This window comes from Thunnus thynnus, chromosome 13 (assembly GCF_963924715.1).
Source record: "Thunnus thynnus chromosome 13, fThuThy2.1, whole genome shotgun sequence".
NCBI lineage: Eukaryota > Metazoa > Chordata > Actinopteri > Scombriformes > Scombridae > Thunnus > Thunnus thynnus.
In genome coordinates, this window is record NC_089529.1 from 23,840,155 (window position 1) to 23,853,916 (window position 13,762).

The 13,762-nt window shown below is 37.5% G+C and overlaps 1 protein-coding gene across 8 annotated transcripts in view; it reads right to left on the minus strand.

The window, feature by feature from the left end:
• ncam1a (neural cell adhesion molecule 1a) overlaps positions 1-13,762 on the minus strand; it is a 279,874-nt gene that overhangs the window by 53,144 nt on the left and 212,968 nt on the right. For all 8 annotated transcript variants that reach the window (XM_067608755.1, XM_067608747.1, XM_067608749.1 and 5 more), the window contains one exon: positions 6,860-7,010. In XM_067608755.1, the coding sequence (XP_067464856.1) occupies positions 6,860-7,010 (151 nt within the window). The remainder of the gene's footprint in view (positions 1-6,859; positions 7,011-13,762) is intronic.

Sequence of the window (13,762 nt, forward strand, 5' to 3'; positions counted from 1 at the left end):
AAGACTTTATGCCTTTTAAACAAATAATAATAAATAATAAATACTGCACGTTCATAATTTTACAAGGTAGATTTGTGCAATTAATCTGAATAGTCAAATCATTTCCATCCTTTCTCATTTTTTAACCACTTAAATTGGAAATTGTCATAAGATCAAGGAAAGATTTAGAGGAAAAAATTGGGGAACCATGACCAAGAGAATTTAACTGAACTTAAACTAGACAACATTTAGAGACAATATCTTTTGGAAATGCTTCTTTTAAATATGAATCTAAAAAGAGAGTAAACACCAAAGTCATACAGTATATCCAAGCATTACTAAACAATATAAGACAAAGGATATTTGCTTCAGATCATTTGGGTTTGGGATCAACAGGGCTCTAAATGTAATCTTTCTATAACCAATCACTAACTCTTATCACTAACTCATATCCTTTTTACACAGATATACCTATTACTGTCAAACCAATCACTTCTCTGTATGAAAAACCCACAAGATAGAGAGGAATTAGTCAGCTAGGAATGGCCATGTTGAGTCTTCTATTGGAGAGCAAAGAATTGCGGGTTAGCAGTATTTCCTTCATTCCCTGAAGCTCCTTTCAATAGCCTTTAAAGACTTCCAGCAGCTCTTATCATGGCTATGAGTGAGATACTTCATTTAAGAACCTCTCTAATCAAAAAAAGACTTAAACATACTCCTGCAGGCAGCTGGGTTACTCATGGCAATACTGACAGAATTTGCAATTTTACAGAATGGTAAACAAACACTTAATGTCACCTAATAGCTGTTTTCTTGTCTTAGTGTTATACATTTAAGGCAAGGTCCGTTATCATTGAGTTTTAAAGACAACCTATGCTGGTTTATGGAACAGCTTTTTGCCGATTTTACTTATAAATGCAATGTTTTACTGTGAGATAATCCACTCAGCAATTACAAAAAACCTAAATGTCTCACAGGGCTGCCATTATTACAGAAAGGGTAATAGACACACAATAATGAGTTAGCAAGAGCACTGAGTCAACGGAAATAACAGAGCTGCACACTGTCATTTCCAACTGCTATTGGAAATCCAGCTGGTCCATTTTGTGTTGAATGAATATTAGATTATTTTTCCTCTGCTCTATATTTGATAGTTGCAGAGACACCAATAACACTACTTCCATTCATGCAACAGTCTAAGCCCCTGTTTACCAAGCTAGTTTGACATGCTCATTGAATTGAATTAATACCATATGGTCAAAACTTGTCATCCTGTGCCTTCATTTTTGACATCATCATCGAGGAGTAAGAGGCTATAATATAAATCTTTCCTGCGTTGTTTCCTTTTTATATTGGATCCCACACACATCACTGAGCAGTGATTCTGAATACAGTGAAGTACGCTTTGCTTCCTGAGCGCTGTGAAATGCCGCGGTCCCTGACACTGCCGAAGCTTTACTTCTTACCCTCAAAATCTCTGCAATGTGCTGCCGCTCTGTTTGATGGACAAGGCTGAGTCAATAGAAGCTCCATCTCCTGCAGCCCTGATTATACTCTCTCTCATTCTATCAATACTGCTTTTTGGGCCTTATTAACTCACTACAGTGCCTGTAATCTGCCTATTTGATTTCTGAAGCCGCCTTGCCTGTGTAGGTGAGATTGTTGGTATGTTTGCAAATAGCAGGAAAGTATCTGCTATTGATGCTTATGTAGGTCACCTAATATATAATATACATACAAGACATAGTAAGGGCTACAGTGGCATTAATTACTAGGGATAATATACAGCATGTACAGTTTAGGTATTATTACTGTACTATGTTAGAGCGCAGTCTCATAAAAGAGTGCTTTACCAAGTGATATGTGTTTATTCTATACAGCTCCATGTATGTGTATCAATGTCTTTATGTACACTGTATGTCTGTATACATGCGTATACATATAACTTGTATTTATAGTCTGGATAGTAACTTGTTTATGAATTTTGTGTTGTGAAACAGGAGCGCCCAATGAGCTATAGCTTCAACCAACATCATTTCAGTCGTTGCTGTAATTTTTTGATGATTATTCATTATTTTGTGGCTGTGTAAGAATTTCTTTAATCAGAATTTTATGTTAGTGAACTAAATACTGAAACACTGACACAATACTGACACAAAACAGCAGTTCCCAGCTACTTTAGACTTAAAATACAGGTCTCATCATTGCAATTGAAACTGTTAATATCTTGAACTTGAACTTGGCAAGGATAAAAAAATACAAGATATGCACATGAGTTGAAATATCTACGTATACAGCCAGCAGGACAGAGATGAGTACATAAGAAGTGGCCTCCTCACAGCTCAAACAGTGTTTTCATAAGACTTTCAGGCTTAACAAACTCCAACAGCTGACATAACAGAGCTCACAAACAGAAGATATTGACACTTTCCTACAAGTCCTTCAGCAGCAAGCCTAGACACATTCAATCCAACTAATGGGATCATGCTGTGCAGCAGATAGGAAGTTCCATGCTCAAGATAACGTCTTCATTGTGTGAGTGGGCGAGTGGTGATAGAGACGACACAGAGTGAGAGTTGCTCTCAAGACAAAGCACCTTTTCTTATCAATAATTGCTTGGCAGCAGTGAATCAACTACCTGATTACTTGCTGATTACTCTAGCTAACTGCAAACTCTCAAACAACTCTATCAGCGCTGCATTGTGATTGTATCGCTGAGCAAATTACTGTCACATTGAGAGCAGGACACATTAATCCAATTAAGCGTTCATTAGCATTATTTCTCTCTCTCTCTCTTTTATTTTATTTTTTTTTACCTAGGTAACATTCGATAGATTTGGCTTCCATTATGCAAATGCAGTCTTTCCAAGCATATGCTCAAGGTAGTGATTGGGAAATCCATAGACCATTTACTTGGTATTTCTGAGTTTGTAGGTCTGCTTGACGGTACAGTATGTTAGTTTCTTCTGAAGGTGTTAAGATAGACAATCTTGTTTTTACCGTGTTCTCCAGCACATTGGACAATAAAGTTAAAGTGCTGACTTCAGCCTTAATTTCAGGATGTTTATATCCACAACCAGTGAATGCATGTAGAAGTTGTAGCTCTTTTTATACATAACCCCAAGGCTAAAAAAGGGCCACCAGTCCTACATTGTAGACTCTAGAAATGAACAACTCAAAGGACCCTTATAGCTGGAAGTTAGCACTTTAAAGGGTAGGTTCAATGAACATTGAGACAGGGTTTGCTTGCTGTAATCATTCCTCCTGTTCATACTGACCATTAAGAGATCCCTTCATAACGTACTTTGAATGTAAGTGAAGGGGGACAAAATCTACAGCCCTTATTTTGTGCAAAAATGTATTTAAAAGTTTATCTGAAGCTAATATGAGGCTTCAGTAGTCTGGAGTTAGTCTAATTAAGTGAATATCTTATAAATTTACAGTCTTTTTGGTGTAAAATTCCCTATTTGTCTTTCTCCAGACTAGGGATGTGCAGAGAGCCCAGTATTTGTATTTGTATCTGTATTTGTTGAGGCAGCAAAATTATTTGTATTTGTATTTGTATTTGTATTTGTATTTGAATAAAAGTGGAAAGAGGCTTAAAAATCCTGTTTTTGCTTTTATTACGCTTTTAATTTTAGAAAATTAAAGTGTTACAATAAGTGCTCATGAATAAACTACCTTATGAAGGAGGTCCCCACACCGGGTCTCGAATTGGAGTCTCCCAGATCATAGACGACTGCGCTGACTACTGAGCTAAAACTTTACTCTTCACCTCTTTGCAGACAGACCTCTAACTAACAAATGTTTTTAAAAATATTCGTATGAAACAAATATTAGTAAAAAAAAAACAAACACTATTTGTGCTTTTCCAAATAATGTATTTGTATTTGGGCACACCCCTACCCCAGACAGTGTTTTTCTGTTCACTGTTCACTGTTCAGTGGAAGGATCGTAACAAAAAGCAAGAATTTGGCACTAAAAAGTATAAATTTGAAAGATACTGACTTTATTTGATTAAATGGCACAACTGAAGCCTCATATTAGCTTCAGATAAATGTTTAAATAAACTTTTGCTTGATTACAGCAAGAAAAAACTATTTCAGTGTTCATTTTGACAACTGATTATTATTTTAGGACATTTTAAGACATCCTTCAACCCCATAATCATGGTTACATTTAAAATTGAGTCCAAAGCCAAAACAATGAAAAACTGTCAACACACCTATACTTACACACCTCTACTGTTGCAGCTATTTTGCATAAAAGAATAGTAGAAAATGTTTCAGCAAAAGAAAATTACTTGCACCCTTGCAGACCATGTAGGTGCAGGAAGTATATACATTCCTTATTCCCTAATTAATATATTATATGTATAATAATACTCCCTAATGTCAAAGAACATATGTCTTCTTAAGACATAGAACATGACAGCAATGCCCACTGTTCAAATCTAGCCAAGGGATCTTCTTCGCATACCATTTCTATCCCTCACTTAGACTGCTGTCAATCTCTAATGTGAACTCTTCATCAAAGGTGAAATTATTCACATGTCTGACTGGTCTATAGACTTGGGACTTGTGCTCAAAGACTAGATAATGAGACAGCTGCATAAACACAAAGAAAATCATTGTAAGCCTAAAGAGCCGCTGTACCCTGAAGCTACATCATATCAGAACTGAGACCTGTGTTTCCATAGCAACAAATCAAAGTAGCACTTATCCTCAGAGTTTAGAAGTGACATCCCAGACACTGTAACTTCACGACATTTCTTTGGTCTTGCACTGTGGTCCTCGTCTATTGTACAATGTCCTGATTTGAACATTTCTTTTGTTGCATCCAGTGCATTGTTTTTATTTGCAGAGTAAATAATGCTTAACTGAACGAAGCTGTTGCTATTTCAGCCATGTTTTTGAGATTTTATTTAGAGATTTTTTATCTAGAAAACTTTTCATTTAACGGTTTTGTGCATCTGATTATCAGTCACCTATTGCATTAGTTGTGTCTAATTTCAAATGTGCAGCTCATTTCCTGAGACAGACTAACATCCCTTTACATTTGTAATAAAACTGATGTGCTTGTGCTATGCGGTTACTTGGATCAGACAAGGGCACAGTGATTTTATGTTGCTTCACTGTGTTCACCTGAGATGGCTTTTGTTAATGTTCTTATCATTTATGATCATATTTATGTGTGGTGCAGCCATCCTCACCTTGGTAAATTATAAATGTTGAATTTTTAATCTCATATTAGTGTCTTTCTCTCCCATTTTATCCAAAAAATCGCATTGGGTGAAACTTCCCTCTGTGCTACAATGTTTTGATTCAGTAAAGTTATATTCTAAGTACAGATGGTGCAAAGTAGCAGGTTTAGTGTAAAAACTAACCAGTTACAGAAGTAAGTAATGATTTTACACTTGAACTTACAAAATTATGTTCATTTAGTGAACAGGCTGCAGTAATCTATCTGAAGAAGCAATACTTGAATCTCATTCAGTTTGTCTTTGTGAAACGAGCCAATGTTCAACAATCATTCAAGGAGAAATCCCTTATAGGAGATGCAGAGAGAAAAAAATTCCACATGCAAGGCAGTCACAATCTTGTGGTTTAAGGTGGTTTAGTCTCTTGACTTGAAAATAAATGCTCTCTTGCTCTTACTGTGATGCTGCTAGTGATATTGATTTCTCTGCCTACAGGTAAAATCAATAACTGATGACCAAAGCCCAAAAAAGTTATCTGGATGCTGTCAAAAGCTATTTTAGGAAACACAGGAAATCACTAGCTGAGCAAAAACAGACATGTTGAGAAAACTTCTGGGTACCACAAACGTCAAGTACATCTCCTGAAATCACAGACTGACGATATATCACAGTCAAAGAATAGCATTCTATTTGGACAAAGACCTATCTACTACAAGTCACTACCATTTTTAACTGACTCTTAATAACTTCATGACATTTGACATTTGTCAAGACTGTCCTGGGCAAATGCGGAGACAGGAGCATCTGCGGCAGCTGTCGCAGATCAAGACCAACAAAAGACAGATGCCTGTTACAAAGTGAAGAATTCCTTTACATAGTTTTTATGTGCTGACTTTAGTTCCTACTTTATCATCATTGAAGACCTGTATTAATCCATAATATGCGTGGTAGTGAGTGTGTCTTGAAAGAGGATTCAGTCCATGTGAAGATCAATACATGGCATATCACATTCATATCAGAACTCTGTGAGAAAAAAAAAAGTTTGACCAAAGAGAATAAAGGAATGAAGTCAATTCTGAGTTTAAACTCACAATTCAAGATTTCTTTATAGAAATAGTTGAAACACTTTGGGGTATTCACTTATTTTCTTGCTCTCCGACAGTGAGATGAGATGAGAATATCAAAAAGGGTGCTGAAGTCAGGATGTGGTTAGCCTTGCTTAGCATAAAGACTGGAGGCATTTAAAAATATTCCTACCAAACACTTACAGTATGTAGCTGTGGGTGATAGGTAATTTGTTTCACCTGTACACAAACAGAACAGATACATGCTGGAACAATTTCTTGGCAACATCCCCGGGTTTCATCATCAGAGTGAGGTTGCCAGAGCCAGGCTAGCTGGTTCCTCTTGTGTCCATTCTTTATGCATAGAGTGTTACAACCTTCTCTAACTCTCAATAAGTGTATATTCCCAAAATGTTGAACTATTCCTTTAAGTCATCATATTTTATGGTTATTTATAATTCTTCATAGAATAATAGTTACTAAGCAAATGTCTACAGTAACCTTATTCATTCATGAGTAACTGAATGAATAGAAAAAAGTGCAAACCAAAAGTGATGTGCATTGACGGCACTGATAAACTATTAGAGCAAGTGTAGGAAGAGCTGGGGGGACTTACAGTGGACTTCCAGGTACATGTGATGGTTGTCTTGACCGATGGAGTTGCTCGCAGTGCAGAGATACTGGCCGGCGTACGTGAACTGGACGTTTTTCAAGGTGAGAGAGGACACCCGTGCGTGGCTTCGTACCACAATATTTCTATCAAGGCTCTACAAAGAAGAGAAAAGACATTATTCTCACTTGTAAAGTCTGAAATTCTCAAATGAATGCATGTCCTGCTGAGCTCTCAGTAATTCCGTCAGCTTGTTCATGATTTTTTTTTATATTTGTCAGCGTGAACACTTGAAGCTCTTTCCTTGAAAGAAACAAAAAACCAAAAAAACAAAAAAAAAACCAAATAGATAAACTTGGAACAGAAGTAAAATTTCATCAACAGGAAAACAAACCAATAAAAAAAGAGAGCGAGCGATGGGCACTGTTTCATTGGCACGTGGCCTGTGTGAATACCACAGCTCTGAGCAGCTGGATGGAGACAACATCAAAACAAAAGAGAGAAAGAATAGAGAATATTTTACAAATTGTCAATTGGTGTCTTAGATTTTTAATATAAAATATCTATCTGCTATCCTGATGGTAGAGTAACTATCTATTATGGCACAGACAGGGAGGGGACGTTGGGAAGTACCGAGTACTCTTTTTTATAGGATTTGTTGACAAAAAGAAAAACATCGAATCACACTCCTCTTATGTGTGTGGATTAGGGATGTGCAGAAGGTCCAGTATTTGTATTTGTATCTGTATTTGTTGAGGCAGCAAAATTATTTGTATTTGTATTTGTATTCGAATAAAAGTGGAAAGAGGTTTAAAAATCCTGTTTTTGTTTTTATCACGCTTTTAATTGTAGAAAATTAAAGTGTTACGATAAGTGTTCATGAAGTGTTCCCTTGGGAGCGCTTCATTTGTGTCAGTAGTTCAGCTTTATCTCTGAGGAACACCCCCAACTCCAGGAGTGATGTCCTAATTAGGAAATGTGCGTCATGTAGCAGGTGGATGTGACTCCCCTCTTTGAGACCTGCTGATAGATGTAACAGTGGAGCAGAGGAGAGCGCTGATATAGCGATGTAACTGACCTGTGTGCTGCTATTTAACATGTTTTTTGTCCGTCATGAAAACAAATAATTTTTAAAATATTTGTATGAAACAAATATTCGTAAAAAAAACCCCACTATTTATGCTTTGCCGAATAACGTATTTGTATTCGGGCACACCCTTAGTGTGGATGCAGCTGAGATTTAAGGTGCCCAAGATACACACAGCAATCTTGAAACAATAAAAAAAAAATACATGTCAGTCTCAAAATATACTGGTCAAAAATAAAGTTTCTGTCTCTCAATTATATGCAAACAGCAACACAGTTGACATCAGCCTGGAAATCAGACAGTGACCAAAGCCTTGGCCAATAAACTGCTGTTGGGACAAACGGCTTGTTAAACCTTGTTTTTATTTTCCTTAGCAGACCTTTTTTTTTGTGCTGTCTACTTAGTTGAACCTGCTGTGTTGTGAACATGCAGGCTCACTGACAATGTGTTCTGACCTATTCAGAGCATGCTCTCTGCACAGGTGGACAGCTGACATCTGAGTACAACCAGTGACCTGACTCGCCATTTTAATCATGTGCTGCAGTCTAACTCAATCTTTGGTGGGGGTGCTTTGCTTTTCATTCTTTGTTGTCATTGTCATTATTAGTTACATCTACAGAATGTGGCTAAAAACTAAGATGTATTCTTACATGCTTTCTGCAAATCTTGAAATTATACCTAAGAAGGCTGTTGTCGAAAAAATGCCAATAATGAGGAAGTGGCATGCAGCTGGCCATTAAAAAGCTTTTACTCCTTCTGCATGACACACAGTTCACACCAACAGGGGACATACATACTCCTTCTCGCTGTCATGAGTTCCTATTAATATTTCAGGCATTCTAGGTGCTTCATTGTTTGTGTTTAACAAATAATTGAGTGAAATTTGTTGTATTGGCATTATGGCATTAAGTGTTATTCTCTACAGAGCAGGAGGATGCAGATGTGGCAGAAACATTTCTGCTCTTTACTGAAGATTTGAGGGAGTGTCCTGGAACATTTTAAAAGGGCCACATCAGTCTCATCTTACTGCAATGACACAGGAAGGAGCTGTATTGGGCACACTGTTAGAATGTAAATAGGGGTAAGGTTAATGGAGAATAACACTTCTATGATACAACAGAGGCAAAAGTGAACAGACAGACCTTTGAACAGGATTTATTCATTGATAGTAATTCATATGAATAATTTTAATTATACAACTCTGATTTGTCACCAAATTAATTATAACAGGAGACCTGTAATGGAAGGTATGGAAAATGATTTTTCACAGTTTCATTTGCTTGCGCAGCCACTGCTGCTTTGCTTTATAGGGCAGAACTGACACCCTGTTACATAACCTGTCAATACATGTGTTTCGCTTGCCATATATTCTGTACTACAACTGCTATATAGGAAAGACTGCCAACCAGAATCTGCACAGGCTGTATCTGTCAGTTATGCAGTGAACAGACCCAGTTTATTATTTATATGTACCGTTTGTATATTTTAAGTAAATTTTAAATTAAATCTGACACATGGATAGCTTTGTGTGTGTGTGTGTGTGTGTGTGAATGTATGTGTGTGTGTGTGTGTTTCTAGGTCGTTCACTATCCCTCAGGTTTACATGTTAATGTCACATTAATGTGATATTGGATTTTTGTAAATACAAAATGCCAGCCAGGAGCAACAATTCATACAAGGAAGGCATGTGAGAATTTTCTAGCTCTAATTTGGTGATATGAATTACAAAGGAAAGGACTACTATGACAGACTTAGTTATTAACATGTCTTCAGTTTCAATTTTCAATTTTCCAGCAGGATGTGGCACTTAAAGGTGTATTCTTCAGAGAGGTCCTAAAAAAGCCTGGCTGAACCTGCCCCTTCTTCAGAAATAAACCTCTTAACATCCACCTCCTCTTAACATCGCTGGCAACTGGCTTCAGCCGGTTGTAAGCGGTTTAGCATCATGCATCACGCAATTGGCACAATTTGGCCACTTGGAGACATTTTTGAGAGGTTCGGGGACACCAGTGTCACCACAAACTAAACACTCCCTAGCTCCCAAAAGGTTAGGCCTAGAGATCTGGGATTTTATACAGGTGTGGTTGACAAGATGTAGAAGGTATATGGTGATTTTCATAGTTCTGGCATAAAGCATGTCCTAGTTATTGTTATTCAAATATGACTCATTATAGACAAGGACCAAAAATACTTTTTTGAGCCATATTTGAACTGATGTAGTTTTGGTTGTGTTTTAGCCACATGCTAAATAAGCACATTTCCAGAAACTAGAAGGTGTTACCTTTCAAATGAAGCCTAATATATGCATTTTGGCCTCACAGCTTTTCCATTTGGGTATGCCAAATAGGTCAAAATTGTCCGTTCAGCACCTTGCATGGTAGCTTGCTGCTATGAGTGTGTGAATGGGTGAAGGAGAGTCAAATTATAAAACGCTTTGGATAAAAAGCACTATATAAATGCAGCCATTTAAAACTAATGGTGCATTTGAGTGATCCTTGTCAAATAGTTAAGTATAAAACTTTGATGTTTGGGGCATCCTGTTGGTCTAAGATTTAAAGCACTGACCATAATGCCCCAAGTTTGAATCTGATCATTGACCTTTGTTGCATGTCATTCCCCATCATTCTCTCTCCTCATTTCCAGTTTACTCTCCACTGTTGACTCTCTAATAAAAAAAACATACTTTAAACATACTTTAAAAAATGACATTTCAAAATGACATTTCAAGCTTATTTACACTATGCAGCTAGTTTCAGTATTATATTCACTACTGACCGATGAACCCCTGATTACACATTTGTGTGATATTTCCTGATGTTATGAGTTGATGAGGATTGCCTGAATGTTCTATTCAGCACTGCTGACATCAATGACATTATAATCAGACCCTGATCTGGTTTGAGTGTCAGGTTGCTCTTTAAAGTGCACTACTCTATGAACAAAAAGAAACTGTGAAGACGTTGCAGTTCACTCCAGCATAATAATACCAAATTTAAGGTTACATTTATCACAGTAACGAATCATATCATGCCTGCTTGTTGGGTTAGGGTTAGGGTTAGCCTATGATTTATGTCTATCATAGAGCTGAGTTCAGCAGGGCCAAAACTATTATCAATGACTACAGATTAGTTTGATCAATGCCTATCAGAAGGGCATTCATCAACAAGTCATTTTCTATGACAGGTTACATCAAAAATATTTAACATGGTTAAATTTACTACTGGTCATTACTAATGTGCAGAACCATTGACTGACAATTTCTTCAGGTATAAATAATGAGAAGTTTTGTGGCCCCATCTTCATGGCTTTTATCTACACAGCCAGATACAAGCTACTCTATGAGGGTAAAATAGACTACTTAGATTTCTCTCACTCTTTCTCCCCTCAACCCATGGAGACAAATAGTTAGTGAGTAGAAGAGAATGGGGATAGTAAGTAGTAAAGGACGTGCACTACAAACACCTCATCTACTGATAAAGAGCAATGCTTAACTACAGATGGGTGACAAATTAAAGGAAAAAACTGAATAGATGTGTGGAGAAACATAACGAATGCAGATGCTTCCGCACAGGTGTGCTGCATGGCACAATTAAGCAATTAATATGCAATCATGCTCTGTGGCATGTATAAAAGTGCTGAGCAGGCCCAGTTGTTTCTGATTTTGTACCAAGATGGCAAGAGGAAAAGATCTAAGTGATTTTGGAAAAGGGTTCATTGTTGGGGAAATGGATGTCAAGAGCTTAAGTCACAAAGACTGCTCAACTGGCTAGTGTTTCGATAGGAACAGTGACTAAAGTGACATCTGCATTTAGATCTATGGGAAAGACATCAGTAAATAGAGTTGGACATTGTGGTCGACAGTGCACATTTGATGACCGTGATGCTCGTGCATTAGTGCGATATGTAAGGAAAAACAGAAGAAAACAAAACAACTCTTCCTCAGGTGACTGAGAATGTCAACGCAGGATGTGATCAGACTGTGTCAGCAAGAACAGTCTATCAAAAATTACATAGAGAGGGATGTTATAGTTGGGTGGCAGTGCATAAACCCATCATTACAAAGATGAATGCACATTTGAGAGCTCAGTGGTGCAAAAACCATAGTCACTGGTCTAGAGATGTGGAGAAAAGTGATGGTCAGATGAGTCATCCTTCAGCATATTCTTGACAAGTGGTGTACACCAAGGGAATGGTAGCTACAGGCCTGAATGCCTGACGCCTACAGTGAGGGGATCTAGTGGCTCTGTTATGCTGTGGGGGGCATTTTGCTGGCATGGTTTGGGTCCACGGCAAATCAAATGAGTGAGTGATCACGTTTATCCTATGATGAAACATTTCTATCAAGATGGGAGTGGTGTCTTCCAGGATGGCAATGCCCCCATCCATAGGGCACGAGGGGTCACTGAATGGTTTGATGAGTATGAAAATGATCTTTGTGGTCACCATATCTCAACCCAATTGGACACTTATGGGAGATTGTGGACTGACGTGTTACACAGCACTTTAAACCACCATCATGAAACCAGCTACAAATTAAATCTATATATATTGTAATGTATTGTACAGGATGTATATTCAAACTGAGAAAAAGTTCAATTTCTATGTAAATTTATAGTCAGCAGTATCAAGTGGTAAACACTGAACCAAAGAAGTAAAAAATGTGTCAGAGCCTACTATACTGTAAGCTAGAAAAATAACTCATAATATAATAAAACCAACACATAATCATAACTATGCTGCTGCTATGGTCTGCTGAGCCATAAATCACACAACTTGAAATGCGGACGACTGTTCCAATAATGTCACGCGACACCGGTCACACACTGGGATGACACTCTGTGTTAAACAGACTCATGTGACGTGATGTGATTATTGAAATAAACTTTACAAGTGCACTTGATCATCGGCTGGTGAAATTATTAAAACAAGCCAGAGGAGAATTGTATGTTTTCTGATGAACACATGTTGTCAGAATGTGATTTTCTTCTTATTAACAGTAACATTGGTTCATGGGATTCACTTTGTATTAACATTGAAGCTTACTTAAAAAAAAATCCTGTCTTTAACATGTGTGTGTGTGTGGCAGTGAGAGATGTTAGCTTGTTATGTTGTGTCAGTTTTATCTAAGGGCAGTAGTTCTTTATTCGCACCTCGGAGGACCAAGAGTTTGCATGTTTCTTTCTGATCAAACACCATAGCAGGGACCTTGTGTCTTAATGTATTAGATTTATAATTAAACACACTTATCAGCATTTCCCAGGGCATGCTCAAGTTTGATCCTTAAAAAAAATACTTGATATTAGTGTACTAAGAGCCGTAACTAATTGCTAAGCCCCTTTAATGTCTGTACCTCCCATCCACCTCTATTGTATTGAGGTGGATACAGCCATCTCAGAAACAGATATCTAAAACCAAATGTGTTTTTTTGTAATTTGGGTGAACTGACCCAGTAAGACCATTGTATGAATGGTGTTGGTGCTGCTGTAGTGTGAAGCTGAAGTAAAAAAAAAAACATGCAGACTCCTGGCTCATAATAGTAGACTACACCGCTGATAACCACTCTGTTAAGATTTAGTATAGCTTGGTGAGTTAGAGCCGTGGCCGGCCCACAGCAGAGCAGACAGTGTTTTCTATGTGAGGTTGCATAGCTGCTGGCCTACCAACAACCCAATGCAGGAGTGAGCTTCTTCCCTTGATCAAGCTTCAAGAACTTACCAGACCATGCAGCAGGAAATAACAGTCCAAAAATTGGAACATCTACTTTGAGATACTGTGGCTGTCTCTATGTCTTGAAGATGGAATTTGTCTACACAATTAAACAG